The following is an 18,046-nucleotide window of genomic DNA, read 5'->3' as shown; positions in this document are numbered from 1 at the left end:
AGCCTTAATTTATATAGCACCTTTCATGATCTTAGGATGTCCCAAAGTACTTTACAGACAGTTAAGTACTTTGGAAGATCAGTCATTGTTAAAATGTAGGAAACTGCAACCATTTTGAACAGCAATGTGCCACAGCAGCAACAGGATAATAACCTTGGCTGAGGAATAAATAGTGACCAGGACCCAAGGAAACCTCTCCGTTCTTGTCTGAAATAGTGCCATGGGATCTTTTACATGCATCTGAGAGGGCCTTGGTTTAAGTCTCTTCCAATGACTGCACCCCTGACAGTGTGGTTCTGGAATATCAGCCTAGATTACATACTCTTATCTCAGGGGTGGGACTTGAACTCACATGAATCTAAGGTCAATCTTCCAGGAAGATTCTAAAGCCATTGCCTCTTTGCGAGCTCCAATTATTTCTTAACTGATTCTACGATATTTGTCCCTAACACTGGACATATTGAGTGACGAGTCTATTAAAACTTCCAGACCTCTCTAAATTTCACCATTAGCTTTTTCAAGCACGCTTCCCATTTTTCTTTTCTCAGTACAGGCAAAGCAACAATCTGATCATCAGAATCATTATCACTGCAAAGATCAGCAGCTAGTAAGGGGTAATCCTCCAAAATTCTATTAATTCTGCTTACCATATGTTCGGTGATAAGCATCTATTAACTTTGGTCAATTAGTAGTCAGCATTGAGCAGGTATTTTACTCAATAATCTAGTGGTGCTTAAATATCTAAATCACCAGTGGGCTTCCCAGATGTAGGCCACACATCTGCCATGAGGTTTTTAGTCAGTATGTGACCACACAAAACCAAATCAGCGCTGGTATGGTTTTTTGCTTTGCAAAAGAAATTTTATTTTAAACTTTCAAAATGCTACAGGTATACTGGATTTTGAATAATCGCAGGGCAAACTTAAAACACAATTTTCATTATAAATCTGCTACAGGTTGAACAATAAGAAAAGGGTTGGAATTATGCATATGCCCCTCCACATCTAGATCACAGGAACTTTCACAGCTCGCATCAAACTCTCAGTCCCAAGCCTCACCACAAGACACTTATGCAGAGGGATTACAGCAGTTGGATTGTTCCCACTGGCAGGAAAGTCAGATACCAGATTTCAGATCATTAGCAGAAGAATCAGAGGGGAGAAATATTTATATGTAGCGAGTTGTTATGAGCTGGAATGAATGCCTGAATGGGATATAGAAGCAGAGTCAATTGAAACTTTCAGAAGGGGATTATGCTTTAAACACTGTGTCTCCTGCCAACGCAAGATGGCCACCAATACCCAGCTGCACATGTGCACTTGTCCACGCATGGGCAGAAAGCCAATTACGTTATTTGCAGGACACAGTCCCAGCAAAAACCTGACTGTGATCTCTACCCTTGCAATCTTTAAAATGTCAACTTTCCTCTTTCATTTCACACACCAGACACTTGTAATGTTCAAGCAATTTTGTTAAATGGTTCATTGATTTCAAAGTAATCATTGGCTCTGCGCTCTTCTGGGACTGAAGGTTAATGGGCGCAGGTTAAGAGTTGTGTTTTTTTTCCCATGTGCTATCAAGGCCAGTTAATTCTACGGGGCATTTGTATCAGGAAACGACAACACAATGCTGAGATTTTAGTCTGATAAAACATGTACCTGTTTATTTGGTGTTGTGCTAATATGAGGCTGTTTATACTCCGTCACTCGCAATGATGTCATGGGTAAAACAGTACAACTGCGCATGCACAGCGTTGACAGCAAACACAGCCTACTTTAAATAGAAAACAGAACAGGGTCATGGGGAAAGAGCAGGGCAGTGGGACTAACTGAACAGCTCTTCCAAAGAGCCAGCACAGTCACATTGGTTTGAATGGCCTCACTCTGTGCTGTAAGATTCTACGGCTGTGGTGTTTCAAAGTACAATTATTTGTGAATGACACTCTGGGAGCACAGCACGCCTGTTATGGCTAAGTACACAGTCTGGACCTTTCTTTTTGCCAACTGAGAGAACTTAGAATAAGCAGAAGATGTGGGGGTTTAGGTTTCCTGAAGTTATAGTTGGTGGCTTTGCTGAGCTCTTACCTTTTCTATGACTTTGTCCACTTCCGTGCCAACTGGTGAATAAAGAATTTTGGGATTAGTGGTCATGAGGTGCACCAGTAGTCCGAGGTTGCGTTGCTCCTTGCTGGTGAAGCCAAGTGAGCTCATGTTTCCCTGTTTCAAGGCCTCCGGTTCTATCGTTCTAGACCAAAGAAGAGAGAAAAAAAAGTAAATTGGTGTGCATCTGTCCTGAGGAGGAAAGCAGCAACACATTACTAATAACAATAATGAAAATTAATTCTGGAGTACTTACTCCAGTAAAGAGTTCTTGGAAAAATTCTGACAAAATTCAGATTTATTTTACAGCCACTAGTTGAAACAAAATGTTTTTGTTTATAATCTGGAGGCCATTGAAAACAACTTCAGGACAATAGTTGTCCAATAGAGAACAAACAGATATACACTTCGGTCTTAGAATGAGCAAGTTTCATTGATCATAGATCAAAGTCCACAGGTTCAAACTAGGATAAAAGAAATGATAACACACTTTAGAAAAAAATATTCCAAGTACATTTTGGATAATTACAAGTGATTTTTTTTCTATTGTTAAGAAATACAGCAAAGAATGTGTCAGATGGTTGGGAATCTTTTGCCATTTTTCCATGTTAAGACCTTAGGCATAAGTCTTAAAGTGCTTTCAGAAAAAGTTTGCCTGAGAGGGGTTAAATTCTCAAGTCAGTGCCCCCAGTGGTCATGAATCCATTGGCTGATTAATTGTATTTAATATGTAAGATGGAAAGTTGTTTCGCCTGGACACAAATCAATAAGGCTATTCATTAGCCATATCTGATTATCCAGAAAAACACTCTGCTGTTGACAAACCCTTTTGATCTCTATTGATCTGTGAGGAAGGCTTTTAAAAATGACAACACAGACACCATAAACATCACTCAAGCAGCAGCAGAATGCACATCTATCCTAGGTAGTAGGACAGGATGCAGAGAGACCACTCTCATAAGCTGAGCAAGACAACCTACTGAAATGAGTTACATGCTCGTGTGTCCGTTATTTTGGGGGGAAGCAGTGACATAGTGGTATTGATGCTGGACTAAAAACCCGGAGACCCAGGGTAATGCTCTGGGGACCTGGGTTCGAATCCCACCATGGCAGATGGTGGAAATTGAATTCAATAAAAATCTGCAATTAAAAGTCTAATGATGGCCATGAAACCATTGGCGATTGTTGTAGAAAACTATCTAGTTTACTAATGCCCTTTAAGGAAGGAAATCTGCCATCCTTACCTGGCCTAGCCTACATGTGACTCCAAACAGTAATGTGGCTGAGTCTTAAATGTCCTCTGAACTGGCCTAGCAAGCTATTCAGTTGTATCCAACCACTATGAAGAAGACTATAAGGAATGGAACCAGATAGACCATTGGCATCAAGTTAGGCACCGGAAACAACAATAGCAAATGCAACCATGTCGACCCTGCAAAGGCCTCCTTGCTAACATCTAGGAGCTAGTGCCAAAATTGAGAGAGCGGTCCAACAGACTAGCCAACCATCAGCCTGACATAGTCATACTCACGGAATCATACCTTACAGATAATGACCCAGTCCCACCATCACCATCCCTGAGTATGTCTTGTCCCACCAGCAGAAGTGGAAGCACAGTGGTATACAGTCAGGAGGGAGTTGCCCTGGGAGTCCTCGACATTGACTCCGGACCCCCTGAAGTCTCACGATATCAGATGAAACATGGGCAAGGAAACCTCCTACTGATTACCTCATACCACCACCCCTCTGCCCCATCTCCCCTTCCCCCCCCACCCCCAACCGCCTCCGACAGCTGATGAATCAGTGCTCCTCCATGTTGAACACCACTTGGAGGAAGCACTGAGGGTGGAAAGGGTGCAAAATGTACTCTGGGTGGGGGACTTCAATGTCCTTCACCAAGAGTGGCTCAGTAGCACCACTATTGACCAAGCTAGCTGAGTCCTAATGGACATAGCTGCTAGACTAGGTCTGTGACAGGTGGTAAGGAACTAACAAGAGGGACAAACATACTTGACCTCATCCTCACAAATCTCCATGCCACAGATGCGTCTGTCCACAACAGTATCGGTAGAAATGGCCACCGCACAGTCCTTGTGGAGACAAAGTCCTGTCTTCCCATGGAGGGTATCCTCCATCGTGTTATGTGGTACTACCAGAATCACAGAATTGTTATTGTGTAGGAGGAGGCCATTCGGCCCATCGTGTCTGCACCGACTCTAAGAGCATTTTAACTTAATGCCAATCTCCTGCCTTTACCCCATACCCCTGCATATTGTTTCTATTTAAATAATCATCCAATGCTCTCTCGAATGCCTCAATTGAACCTGCCTCCACCACACTTCCAGGCACAGCATTACAAAGTTCAATAAAGGCACTGTGGGCAATCAGCAGCAGCAGAACTGTATTCAACCACAGCCTATAATCTCATGCATATCCCCCACTCATATCATTACCACCAAGCCCAGGGATCAACCCTACTTCAACGAAGAGTGCAGGAGGGCATGCTAGGAACAGCACCAGGCATACCTGAAAATAAGGTGTCAACATGTGAAGCTACAACACAGGACTACTTGCGTGCCAAACAGCATAAGCAGCAAGTGATAGACAGAACTAAGTGATTCCATGACCAATGGATCAGATCTAAACTCTGCAGCCCTGCCACATTCAGTCATAAATGGCGGTTAAACAATTCATTGGAGGAGGAGGCTCCACAAATATCCCCATCCTCAATGATGGGGGAACCCAGCACATCAGTGCAAAATATAAGCCTGAAGCATTTGCAACAATCTTCAGCCAGAAGTGCTGAATGGATGATCCATCTCGGCCTCCTCCGGAGGTCGCCAGCATCACAGATGCCAGTTTTCAGTCAATTCGACTCAATGTACCCCGCGTGATATCAAGAAATGGCTGAAGGTACTGGATACTGCAAAGGCTATGCATCCTGACAATATTCCAGGAATAGTACTGAAGGCTTGTGCTCCAGAACTTACTGCACCCCTAATCAAGCTCTTCCAGTACAGCTACAACACTGGCATCTACCCGGCTATGTGGAAAATTGCCCAGGTATGTCCTGTACACAAAAAGCAGGGCAAATCCAACCCAGCCAATTACCACCCCATCAGCCTATTCTCAATCGCCAATAAAGTGATGTCATCAACAGTGCCATCAATTGGCACTTGCTTAGCAATAAACTGTTCACTGATGCCCAGTTTGGGTTCCTCCAGGATCACTCAGCTCCTGACCTCATTAAAAATTAGGTCCAAAGGAGCTGAACTCCAGAGGTGAGGTGAGAGCGACTGCCCTTGACATAAAGATAGCATTTGACTGAGAATGGCACTGATGATTGCACAATGTTCAGCACAATTTGTGACGCTTCAGATACGGAAGCAGATCATGTCCAAATGCAGCAAGGCCTGAACAATATCCAGGCTTTTGCTGACAAGTGGCAAGTAATATTCGCACCACACAAGTGCCAGGCAATTACCATTTCCAACAAGAGAGAATCTAACCTTTGCTCCTTGACATTCAATGGCATTACCATCACTGAATCCCTCACTATCAATATCTTGGCGGTTATCATTGACTAGGATCTGAATTGGACTGGCCATATAAATATTGTGGCTATATGAGCAGGTCAGAGGCTGGTAATCCTGCAGCGAGTAACTCACCTCCTGACTCCCATAAACCTGTCCATCTATGGGGCACTAGCCAGGAATGTGATGGAATATTCTCCACTTGCCTGATTGAGTGCAGCTCCAACAACATTCAAGAAGCTTGACACCATCCAGTACAAAGCAGCCCACCTGATTGGCACCCCATCCACAAGTTTTCACTCTCTCTACCACTGACACACAGTGGCAGCAGTGTACACCATCTACAAGATGCACTGCAGGAACTCCCAAGACTCCTTACAAGTGTTAGGAAATAGAGATGGTTTAAGTAAGTTATATTTGTATTTGTGGGTATGAGGAATGAGTTTTAGCTTTAAAGTTTAAGTTTGATTTGTATTTCTGTGTCTGTGCATTAAGAAAGGTCAAATTGAGTTTTAGTTTCAGTTTAAAAGGTGCCTGCATTTCTAATGAGAATTTTACGACTGTGATAGCTAAATTAACAAAAAAGATTTAAAAAAACCTGGACTGTTGCCTGGCAACAGTGGTCCAGAGAGGCAGGTCCCTTCCACAGACACACACAAAATAAACTAGAAAAATCAGTTTGATATGGAAGCTGTTCAGTTGGTTTTGAAGACAGCTGTGAGGAGAGACTGGAGCAAAAGGGACACATAGCCACTACCAAGCTAAAGAAAAGACCCCAAAATCCAGGAGAGTGGAACAGAAACAAATCCCAAGCAGACCTTCTCATCAAAGGAAGGACAGGATCCTGGAAAAGGTCCTGTTAAGTTAAGAGTAAGGGGCAGAAAGAAAGGCTCCAAGCTTCAGATTTAAAGAGACAAAAGCTGCAGAAAGCAGCTTTAAAGTGAGAACAGCTTGCAAGAGGACAGAAGGTCCAAAGAGACGGCTGAAGGTCTGTAACTCTTTGCTAGGGGCCTATGAATCAGTGCTGTACTGTTGACAGCTGAGTTGGTGAGAGAGAATGTGTGGAAGACAGCTTAAATGCATGCAGTGACCCAAAGGAGAGGAACATCAAAAGAAGAGTCCGAAACCCTGGAGGTGAACCCTTGCAGAAGGCACCTGAGAGAAAGCATCGGTGGGGGGAGATTCCAAAGCGAGTTCTGGGAGAGTGGAGACTGGAGACTGGAACCCTCATGTGAAAGACGGAGTTCAGTGAGACTGGTTGGCTCACAGTGTGACAAGCGTCTGGGGGAAGTTGAGGAGAGATTCATAGCATCCGTCTGGGGTGGCATCTGTCATTTGGTTTCAAAGTGTGGTGTGTCTGACCACAGGGTGCCATAGGTTTACATGGACTGTACTTACTGTGAACACTAGAGTATAAGATAGCTTTTGTAACTTGTGTTATCCTTATAAATCTGTATATATCTGTAAAGGTATAGTTGTGGGCGAAGGAGTATTGTAATATTGTTCATCTGTTCTTACTTAATAAATCTTTTATGCCTTTGTTAAAAGTTCATTAGCTGACTCCTGTGACTCTGTTCAGTAGCCACTCTCTACATATCTAAACAAACAAATAAAAATTTGGATCGATCAAGCTGGGTTCCAAACTGGGATCAGGCTTGTCCAGTGGTAACTTCAGCTGGGGATCATAACAACAGCACCTTCCAAATCTACAACCGCTACCATCTAGAAGGACAAGGGCAGCAGATGCACAGGAACACCATGTGGAAGTTCCCCTCCAAGCCACTCACCATCGTGACTTGAAAATATATCGCTCTTCCTTCACTGTCACTGGGTCAAAATTCTCCCTCCCTAACAGCACTGTGGGTTTACCTACACCACATAGACTGCAGCAGTTCAAGAAGGCAGCTCACCACCATATTCTAAAGGGCAATTAGGGATGGGCAATAAATGCTGGTCTAGCCAGCAAAGGCTGGATCCCATAAATAAATAAAAAAAACAAATTTGTACCATTTGTTAAGCAATTCCCACCAGACTCTCTCATTTGTATATTTTATCTATTGTAGGATAAAGCAACTTATTATTGGAACCAGACCTTTCCTCCCCTCATGTCAGCCTTAGGAGTGACTGAAGGAGTAGATGTGTGGAAGACATGGAAACCCAGCCCAGATTACAAGAGATTTTTACTTTTACACTTCTGGGCCTGTTACTGCAAAGTAGATATAGGGGAGTGAGGCATCGCTGTAGCCCAGAAGATAGCTACAGCTGATTGTATAATTATACATCACATCAAGAATTTCAATAAATTGCAAGCAAGTGAAAACTATCAGAGACAGTGAGCAGAATCTTCTGCTTTCACTGGTGGCAATCTTGGAGGTGGGAGGGGTATGTAGTTAGGTGGGAAGGTAGTGTATCTGAACACTGCCACCTTCCCACCACTGGCAGAATTAAGTTCTGGGCAGGAAGGCCCATGGTCGACCTTCCTGCCGCTAATTGAGACCCTTAAGTGGCAAATTCATGACCACTTAAGGGCCTCATCCTGCCACTGCTGGTATTAAACCAACTGCAGGTGGGCCTGTCACCATGTACCAGGCACTACAGGTAAAACTGTGTGGCCAGTTTAACACCTCCAGGGTTGGGGGAGTCTCTCAATGAAAGGTACTCAAGTGCTTGATTGAGGGACTTGACATTGGGAAGTCGGTTGCGGAGGGGGGGGTGGTCGGGGCCTGCTCAGAACCATCCCCCTGCCCTTGCTGCTGATTCCCCTTGCACCTCTCTCCCCACGACCCATACCCTGTGAAACCCCACCTTCCTCCCATATTACTTACCTGTGGCCTGGGTTGTTCCGCAATCCTAGGGCTCCAGTGGGGACTTTACCTGCAACCGCCTCCCCTGTGGCACTGCTGAGGACAAGAGCTGCCAGCATCTGATTGGCTGTCAGTTCTTGGTAGGTGAGGCCTCCACCCCCGGAGTCTTAATTCCAGGGAAAGACTTGACACTGGTCTCACCGTTGTCTGACTTATGGAAAAGAGGCAGTGTGGATCTCTTACCACCTCTTACCAGCAGGAAGGCGAGATCCTCAATACCTCAACAAGGCTCAGCCTATTAGGTGGGCTGATGAAACATTAACAAAGACCACAAAGGCAAATATTTTAGTCCCTCTATTAAAAGGTATAAAAAACTTACATTTTCAAGTTTCTTGATTTAGGTTGGCATGGCAATGAGACTGAAGGATAAGCAATGCCACGTCAAAGTCCAGTGATTAATGAGCCTAGAAAGCAACTAACGCACATTGCAGCTGACTTGGGAACATAGTTTGACCAAAAGGTGAAATCAGGCACTAAATGGGTGCTGTACTAATAAGAAACAGGTGTTTGAAAGTCCAGAGTTAACATGCAATTTTCAAGCTAAATGATGATTTTCATGGTTTGAATGTGGTTTCAGTAACCAAAAACTGCAGCTTTTACACTCAAGTGCCTATTAAAGACAATTTTCCTGGAACTGTATATATAGACCATAATGTCCAAAATGTGGCACCCTTGGGACAAAGACCATGCCAGATTTCAGACTTTCCTGGATTTTGGACATTGGGTCTATCCTAAATAATAAGACTCCGTTCAGCAATTTATAACGGAGCAAAAATCAGCTCCCTGGAAAATCAAAAATATACAGATTACCAACCAACTCTTTCACATAGGCTTCATGGGGACAGGGAGAAATGACTGGTTTCTGATCCTCTCCTCTGAAAACAGCCAGGGAATGCTGCAATCGGAAGTACGGAGAGAACCCCAATGCTATACTGACAGTGGAACATGCAGCTTCCTGTCCAGAGAACAGGGAAGCTTGGGCAGGGGGAGATAGATCTTAAAGTGCTGCAATAGACATAGGTATTGTGTGTATACAACTCTTGCTGATTCTGTCCTCTGAGATCATCCCAGGAATGGGCCCTTCATTCCAGCGCTTACTCTGTTCCACAAGCGGTGCCAGGATCTCCTGAAATCTCAAAAATATCTGCTTTTCAGGCAGCTGGATTTTGAACATTGCGCCTGGATAGGCCATTTTTATCCACTTCCACTGAGGGTGTGGCGAGCACTAGCTGAAAGAGCAGTCAATGTGCAACAATGTCTCAACGGCAGGAGACAGGGCACCCGGGTTCCCCGATGTGGCGCAGGAGGTCCTACCGGAAGAAGCAGAGAGCAGCAGGGATATCCTCTACTCGCAGGGAGGAGGTGGCTAATGTAGAAGAAGATTGCTTTGAAAGTCACAGCCAGAAGCCTCGGCCCCAACATCTCATCACTGACCCAACAGCAATCGAGCCTCCAGGGTTTAACTTCCCTCGAAAACAGTGGTCTACACTCAACAGGATCCATGCAAAGACATCATACCTCCTCCACAAATGGAGTTTCAAGGGTTCACTCTGTGCCTGGGCAATGCGATTGCCTGCTCCAAATGCGCAAGATGAGGGACAAACTGAAGTGTGATTGTGGCAATGAATCTCAGACTATGGAATGTATCACATCAACCTTCCCACTGAGATCTGTTGCAGGAGGCACCTCATTTCTCCATCTTCTCCCCCATCTCAGGATGCCATCAAATGAATAGCAAAACTAGACATCTTATTGCAAGCTTTTCCCGTCAGGCAAAAGTAGTATGATTATGGTTCCCATGCCACAAAAGATGAAATGACTTGATGCAGGTAGTCAAGGTAAGAATCCATATCACAAGCAGCTAACTGCACCAAAATATTCAAACCTCAACACACTTCATCCACCATCTAACTATACACTGGCATTCACACACCAACATCCATGCCCTGCATCCTTCATAGATACCACTTACATTTCAGACATGTCTCATAGCTCTTCAATCAAGTGAGGCATCACACATACAAACACATCCATCAATACACAAGCGCTATTGCCACTGCTTCTCTTCTAGAAAAAAATAGCACATAACGGCAGCAGCAGGACCCGAGAAGGGGAGGCCTGCATGACATCCCTTCCCTTGAGGAGGAAGTGTTTGTCAGGATGGTAACAGAAGGTGGCCAGAGGCAGAGCAGGGGGCGCATCTCACCTCGAGGTGTGTAGTCACAGCAGCTTCCTTACAGATGCACAACTATTCCTCATCTCTAATAACCCAATGCTGCTCTGTTTCCCATGCTCCATGTGGTGTCATCACACATCCTCCTACAGTAACCACATGCGTTGTGTCCTTAACATTTGTAGCGTGAATTTTTTCCCCTCATCCTTGGTATATCGCAGGCTAGGCCAGCATTTACTCCTTATCCCTAATTTCCCTTGAGCTAGTGGTGATAAGCCACCTTCTTGAACTGCTGCAGTCCATGTGATCTTCGGGAGGGAGTTCCAAGGTTTTGACATAGCGACAGTGAAGGAACGGTGATATAGTCCAAGTCAAGATGGTGTGTGACTTGGAGTGGAATTATTGCAGGCTCCCAGGAGCAAGTTCCAACTCACAAGATGGGCAGCAGCCACCTCGTGCACCAATGGAAGAGCAGGAGGAAAATGAGGAAGAATGAAGAAGAATGCACAGCGCCAATGGCTTCTGTTGTCACATGCCAACTCAGAGAATGGCACCATGTGTGATTCAGAGGCTGTGGTAAAATAGGGTTTCTCATATTGAGATGCACAAGGCACTAGTGGGCAATAACCTCAGGGGTGAAAGGGATACCTGGGTGCTACCTTTCTGGAGGAATGGTCATATCCTAATTTTGCTGCAGATGAGGACCTCACAGAGCCAAACTTCAGAAGAAGGTTGAGGGATCTGAAAAATCAAATGCTTGCTGCAATGGACATCCAGCCTGAGAGCTTACAGGCCATGGCTAGAGGCGATGACAGAGTTTGCCTCCACTTGGCCTGTGGCTTGATGCAAAGCATGGAACCCATCTGTTCCAGCACTAGTCAATTCTATCCTGTGACCTGTGGAGCCCAACATCATGCAGCATCTGATGACTGAGTTCATGGCTTCCAATGCAACCATTGTAGCTTGCATGGAATGACAATCCCGACACCTTCTCAGACGAGTACTGCACAGCATCTCCAACTGAGACCCCTGGATGGCCATTCCTAGTAGACATTTTAACTCCTTTATCAAAATTGTGTCTTGCAATAAATGCAAGTTAAACTGGCATTGCAGCGTAAGATCCCATCCTGGTCATCTCAGAGACTCTTTAGCACCTAATGCACCCAGTGAAAATTGTCCCCCATAATCCATAAAAATAATAAAAGCACTCTACATGGGAAGGGCTGGAGGGGAGGATGGAGTGGGGTTGGGATGCTTTCCCAAGGGGAGGAATATAGGTGTGGCATAGTGAGGTCGGACCCAAACACACTGTGCACCAAGTAGGAGGAAGTGGGCTTGGTTCACCAACTTTCTGTGTTGGAATTTACTGATCTAACAAAAACTCTACTGTGCAGGCGGCAAACAGAGGCCACAGATTTCTGTACAGAGGGAGAATTACCTAGGAGAATTACCTCCTAGCAGTCCATTCTCGAGTGCCACTGTCAGAAAGGAGTTTCCAATCTGTCTCCTCATCAATGAAGGTTCATGCCAAAAGAGTTCAAATGGGTTAGGAGGGAAACACAGAAACAGTAACTTAAATTTCTATCCTCCCACAACTGAAAACATTTTTTCTAATATGCGTTGATAATGTCTCAGAAAAACAATTGTTTTACAAAATACAATAATTTAAATAATGGACTTTATTTCATGTCAGAACACAGGATAGAATGTGTCTGTAGTACCAAATGTACAAAGGGAAATGGGGGGGATGTGGTGGTTAAGGTCAATGCTGACATGCAAATTAATCAACAATGTCCCTGCGATAAGATGAATTGAAGGCAACTCGGGAGAGATGGATGCTTAGTGAAAGACCATTTGGCCCATGAATGAACTAGAAATTGAGAATGTCAAAAATTGGTTATGAAAGTTTTTCTTATGTCTTCTTGTAGTTTTACCTGTTATTCCCACAGAGGATTGGTTGAAGACCAGCCCAGAGCTGGACAAAGGCTGAAAACTGAGTGTGAGGGTTTTCCGTCTCAGGCTCCTCTCCCTCCTCAGAAGTGGCATTGGCGGCTGTAAAGTTACCATTCCAGCTGGTATTATTGGCAGCAGTTTGTGGGCTTTTGCCAGCACAGGCCCCCTTTGGGAGCAGCCTGGCAAGTCCTGATAAGGCATCTACATCTTTCAGAATTTTTTCCACCTCAATGAGGTCTTCAAGTAAGGCCCGAAGGTGATGCTGAATGGCTGTGCTGTTCACCTCATTCAACTTGAGCTGCACACAGGAAAGGAAAGAATTACACTACAGTGCAGTAGATTATAACCAGCATGGTAGATTATAACCAGTATAACGATTATAACAAGTATGGTAGTTATTCACAGTGTATGACATAACACAAGGATCAGCCACAAGGTGATGCTAAGTGTCAATGTAAATTAATATTTCAGATTTGATATTCCAGGTTAGATGGCCAATTCTGTTCCATTTCTGCATATTTAAATGTATTTTTTAAAACAAACTCCCTAATGTCAGATGCTTACTAAAATGCCACAGGATAAGTTACTACTTAGGACTTCATTGAATTATGAGCAATCTACTGTTAACCACGTGCACTTCCAGAGTACAGTAACAGAAATTGAAATCTTGCAAATCCAGGCAACATTTCTTCTTTCAGACCACTAATCATATGAAAAATACTGATTCCAATTTATCTCTCCAAAAGGTGTCCTTCAATGGGATAAGTATGGTTGTATTTTAGTCTCAGGTTTGCATTTAAAATTGGACAAAAGTTTAAAAAGCATTATAAACAATCAATATAGTGTCTAATCCATAATTCAACTCAGCTAGATATTTAGCTATTCACAGTTTTCCTTGCTTACTTATGTATCTTGTGTGAAGTCTGCAGACAGGCCTCTCCACAACATCCAATAGCAACAGAAAGCTCAAAAACATCAAAATAGACCAGCAAAGAAGTGCTGTCGTAGGGGGAAAGATCTCAGTGGGGAAATGGAGTGCTAAAATACAAACTGATCGCACCACGCTTTATCCACTATTTCTTGAGGCCATGTTATTAAGCAAGTGGGTTGGGGCATTCTATGGCTATTTGAATGAACTCCTCATTATGAGAATAATTTAAGGCACTTGAAAGCAGTTATTGATAGTTCTGATTTCTAGACCAGCTTTTGCAACATGTTGTGCATGATGAATAACCACAAGGGCTGCTGCAGTCAATAATGCGCAGAAGAATAGATGACCAAGTTAAGTTGTAAGCATATCAAGTGTGTCTGGGTGCCAATAAATGGAACAATAATTTTACTTGTTTGACACACAGGATCAAAACAACTGAAGAACCCGTGCATCTGGAATTCATCTCCGACTGCCTTTGTGGTTTTATTTAGCTGTCACCTTGCTCTCTTGTTTGCTATGAAATGGACGATGGCCCAGCAAACATTACGGAATTGTCATTTACATACTCTAATGTGTGAACATGCAATTCACAAGCAAATAACACACAGAGCAATATTAGTTATTGAATTTGATTCAGTTACAGAAATTTTGCAATGACTGCATTGCAAACCTAAGGTTTCAGTGACAACACTATCCACACATCAACTCAATATGGTGTCCTTGCCCTGACTGTCAATAGAGAGCAGTCTACAATGTTAAAGACCAAATTTCATTTTGTTTTCCGCATTGTAAGCAAAATCGTAAGGAGGTTGAGTCAGAGGCAGGGTGGAATTGATTCATTGGGAAGCTAATCTAATTTCTGAGTTCAGTTGACAAGAAACACTTCAACTTCACTCTTGCTATTCATTACATTATCTGAATCCCTTGAAATTTCCTCATAATTTCTCCCATGCACAGAATTCTCCACGTGAATTTTTCAGAAAATACAGGGGAGCCAAGTTTGTTTTGAGTCGTAAGTACTCAGATCACCAGGTGACAGAGCATCAACACACATACTTCTATAAACAGAGACATGTTGCCAAAGCTTTTTGATTTGCACTCATCAGGGTAACAGAAGAATGCCAAATTTCAAACTATAAGCTCCCCAAGCTCTCGGGTAATTCAAAAGAGGTGCAAGGTTTGAACATGTTCCTTTTGCTTTCTCTATGGCAATGCCTTAGCAAATCAGAGATGAGTTGCCAAGTAATCAGCATCCTTTTCTCCTGCAGTATAAACTGTGATAGTTTGCATTGTGGTATTCTTGTGTTTGTCCTGATGTGTGCAAGACAAAAAGCTTTGGCAACATGTCTCTCTTTTCAGCATACACTTGCTTCTCCAAAGGGGTGGTGGGACAAGGTTTGCGCTAGTGAGATTTTACATGTTGGACTCTTGGCTGCAACTTAGCCTTCATTGGTGCAAAAGCAGTACAACACACTGTATAGAACTTCAGGGTTAAAGTCTCCAGCACATCAGACTATAAGTCTTCTGCAACCTTTTGTGTGAAATTAGCACTTTAAATTCTAGGGTATACATTTGAGACGTGAGAATTTGTAAATGTATGTCTTTTTGCCAAGATTGATGTTACAAGTGCAATGTTTTATAAGATGGTTATGTTTTATACTCTCTCTTTAATTCAAGGTAAAGTGGAATGATTAAAAGGGACATGTGACCTATAAAGGCATGACTGATGGCACCAGCATGCACTAAAATACCATCCAGCTCTAATCAAGCTAGGAGAGGCAAATCGGAAAGAAAAATAACGTGAAGTGTATCAGTCCTTTAAAGGAACCACTTACGACATTAAAGTGATTAACCAATAAAGGCCCAAGAGGTGAAGTCCACTCCTCATTTCCTCACTGATCTCCTTGGATCTGGTCACTCAAATATTTAACTTGTTTTACCTACTTGGGTCTATTACTATTATATAAAAAGGGGCAATGACTGCCAAATGATTATGCCTACAAACCCACTTCATGAACATACAAGGAATCAAATCAGTGTTGAAGAGGGCACAGATTTAAAGCGATTTGCAAAAGAAGCAAATGTGAGGTGAGAAAAAACTTTTTCACGCAATGAGTGGTTCAGGTTTGGAATGCACTGCCGGTAAGTGTGGTGGAGACAGGTTCAACTGGAGCATTCAAGAGAGCATTAGATGATAATCTGAATTTTAAAATGTGCAAGGGTACGGGGAAAAGGCAAGACAATGGCACTAGATCATAATGCACATTTGGAGAACCGGTGCAGACACGATGGCTACCTCCTGTGCCATTAAAACTCTGTGATTCTATGTCATGTCCCCTTTAATTGAATGTTCTCAACAACATGGTATTCTTCAATTGCCTGACACTCATTTATTCTAACAAATCATGCTATGCCTCTGTAAGCTTCATCTATTTTATTAAACAATTCAACAGGAGTCTTTCCAAAAAAAAGAGAAGCATAGGTGAATGCATTCTTTAATAACCAATACTTCTATGTTGCAGCAGTTGTATTAGCAGATGCAGCAAGGCATCCTGCTGAGATTTTCAACACCAATTCCCTTCTCACTTTCAGAGGACAGGCTTCCCTCTATTCAGCACGTCCTACAGTGCTCGAGCAACATCGAGCAACATAAGGCACGTGTCAAGGTGGAACCTCTGTTCCAGTGGGAAATGACAGGACATTAGAATGAGCAGGAAGATTCAAAAAAGAAGAGATAAAGTTTAAAATTTTTCCAAAGACCAGATCTAAATTTGACTTACCTTGTCCGCAATTTTTTGGATGTCCACTTGGCTTTTAAGTTTATTGGCGAGTTCCTGAAAATGCTCCTTCCGCACTTTGGTGGTGGTGTTACAAATAGCTGCCCGGTAACCATTTAGCCAAGCCTTCTGGGAGGCAGGGATCACTAGGATCTTCTGCAAGTCATCCTGTTCATCATTACATGTCAGGTATTCCAATACTTTGGGCATGAACAAAATATTCTAGAAAGCAGAACCAAAAGTTTCATCAGCTGTGGGGGAAAAGAACAGAAATAATGCACCAACTCGCTACATAAGGTGAGGAGCAAACCAAGTCACAATACATTTGATTTGTCAAGTTGTGCAAATTCATGAAAATACATCTTTACCCAATATTAATGGGAGCCACAGCACCTTGGTCGATGGATGAAAAAATGTGAGCAAACAGGAAGTAGATTTGGGACCATATCCAGGTCAGCAATGATCTTATCGAATGGCAGGGGTCAACTGACCTACTTCTGCTCCTAAGTCTTATATTCCAGTCTACCATCTTCATTAATTAAATTTGCAGATGATATGGAGCAAATATGTTTGTGACTCCAAGCTCCAGGTAATTTATGAAGAAATTACAATAACAACTTTCATTTAGATAGTTCCTTTAACATAATAAGGCACTTCACAGGGGCACCCTCAGACACAATTTGACATTAAGCCACATTAAGAGATATCAGGATAAGTGATCAAAAGGGTACCTTTTATGGGACATCTTGGTGGGAAGGGAGAGGCAGAGTTTATGAAGCTGTTCACGGAGGGATCTCCAGAGCTTAGGGTCTAGCCAGCTGAAAGCACAGCTACCAATGGTGGAGTGATGAAAATCAGGGACAAGCAAGAGGTCAGAGTTGGAGAAGCGTGGAGATCAGAGGAGATGGTGGCATAGTGGTAATGTCACTGAACAAAGAGGGTTGAGGCCATGGAAGGATTGAAAACAAGGATGAGAACTTTAAAATCTTGGAGCTGCCGGATTGGGAGGAAATGCAGGACGGAGAGCATAGAGCTGATGGATACGTATAGCACAATCCTTTCCAGTTGAAGCAGCTCCATAGCAATAATCTAATAGGTGATTAGATCTGCATCCATATGAATAAAATGCAGCTTCTCTCAACATCAACAGCAACTCCTTCAGATTGGCTTTGTCACTGATGTCAAAATTTAAATTCAAGGACTGGCAGAAATGCTTTGAAATGAAGTGTGTGGATCTGAATGGATCTGAGTTCCTTTGAATTTTTAAAAAGGGCCCCGAGGGCGAAACTGACACCACTGGAGGTGTCACTTAGCTCCATACTAATCAGGATCAATTCAGTGAGACTGGGTGAGCTGGGGTTGTTGCATTAACAATACTCAATTTGGCAAGTCATCAGCAATGTTTTCCCACAAAATAGCCAATCTTGCTCGTGTATCAGTGATACTTATGTTTAGAAATGATATATAGCAGGATTGTTACAGACAGAAATGCTCTCATTCTGAAATTAGAGGTCACATATTCTCTGCTGAAACTTCATGCCTGGCATTAGTAAAATGTTCTATTTGTTAAAAATGGATGGCTGGTAGATACACTACTAAATGTGAGTGGGACGCACAGAATCAAAGACCAATGCAAACGGTCATTCAGCCCACCATATCTACACCAACTCTACGAAAGAACTATCTAATTGGTCCAAGTCCTCTGCTCTTTCCCCC

The 18,046-nt window shown here is 43.1% G+C and overlaps 1 protein-coding gene across 11 annotated transcripts in view; it reads right to left on the bottom strand.

Annotated features, from left to right (window-relative positions):
- The window catches only part of abca2 (ATP-binding cassette, sub-family A (ABC1), member 2), a 592,304-nt gene that overhangs the window by 257,702 nt on the left and 316,556 nt on the right, over positions 1–18,046 (bottom strand). For 10 of the 11 annotated variants that reach the window (XR_005943747.1, XM_041193236.1, XM_041193243.1 and 7 more), the window contains 3 exons: positions 16,334–16,552; positions 12,604–12,920; positions 2,085–2,244 (listed from right to left, as the gene is read on the bottom strand). Coding sequence is in view for 10 of the 11 variants with exons in the window: in XM_041193236.1 (XP_041049170.1) it covers positions 2,085–2,244; positions 12,604–12,920; positions 16,334–16,552 (696 nt within the window). In the remaining variant the exon portion in view is untranslated. The remainder of the gene's footprint in view (positions 1–2,084; positions 2,245–12,603; positions 12,921–16,333; positions 16,553–18,046) is intronic. The other variant, XM_041193242.1, reaches the window with a different exon arrangement.

Source organism: Carcharodon carcharias, chromosome 8, assembly GCF_017639515.1.
Source record: "Carcharodon carcharias isolate sCarCar2 chromosome 8, sCarCar2.pri, whole genome shotgun sequence".
Classification (NCBI taxonomy): Eukaryota; Metazoa; Chordata; class Chondrichthyes; order Lamniformes; family Lamnidae; genus Carcharodon; species Carcharodon carcharias.
Note: the sequence above shows the minus strand (reverse complement) of the source record. Positions and strands in the feature narration are given on the sequence as shown.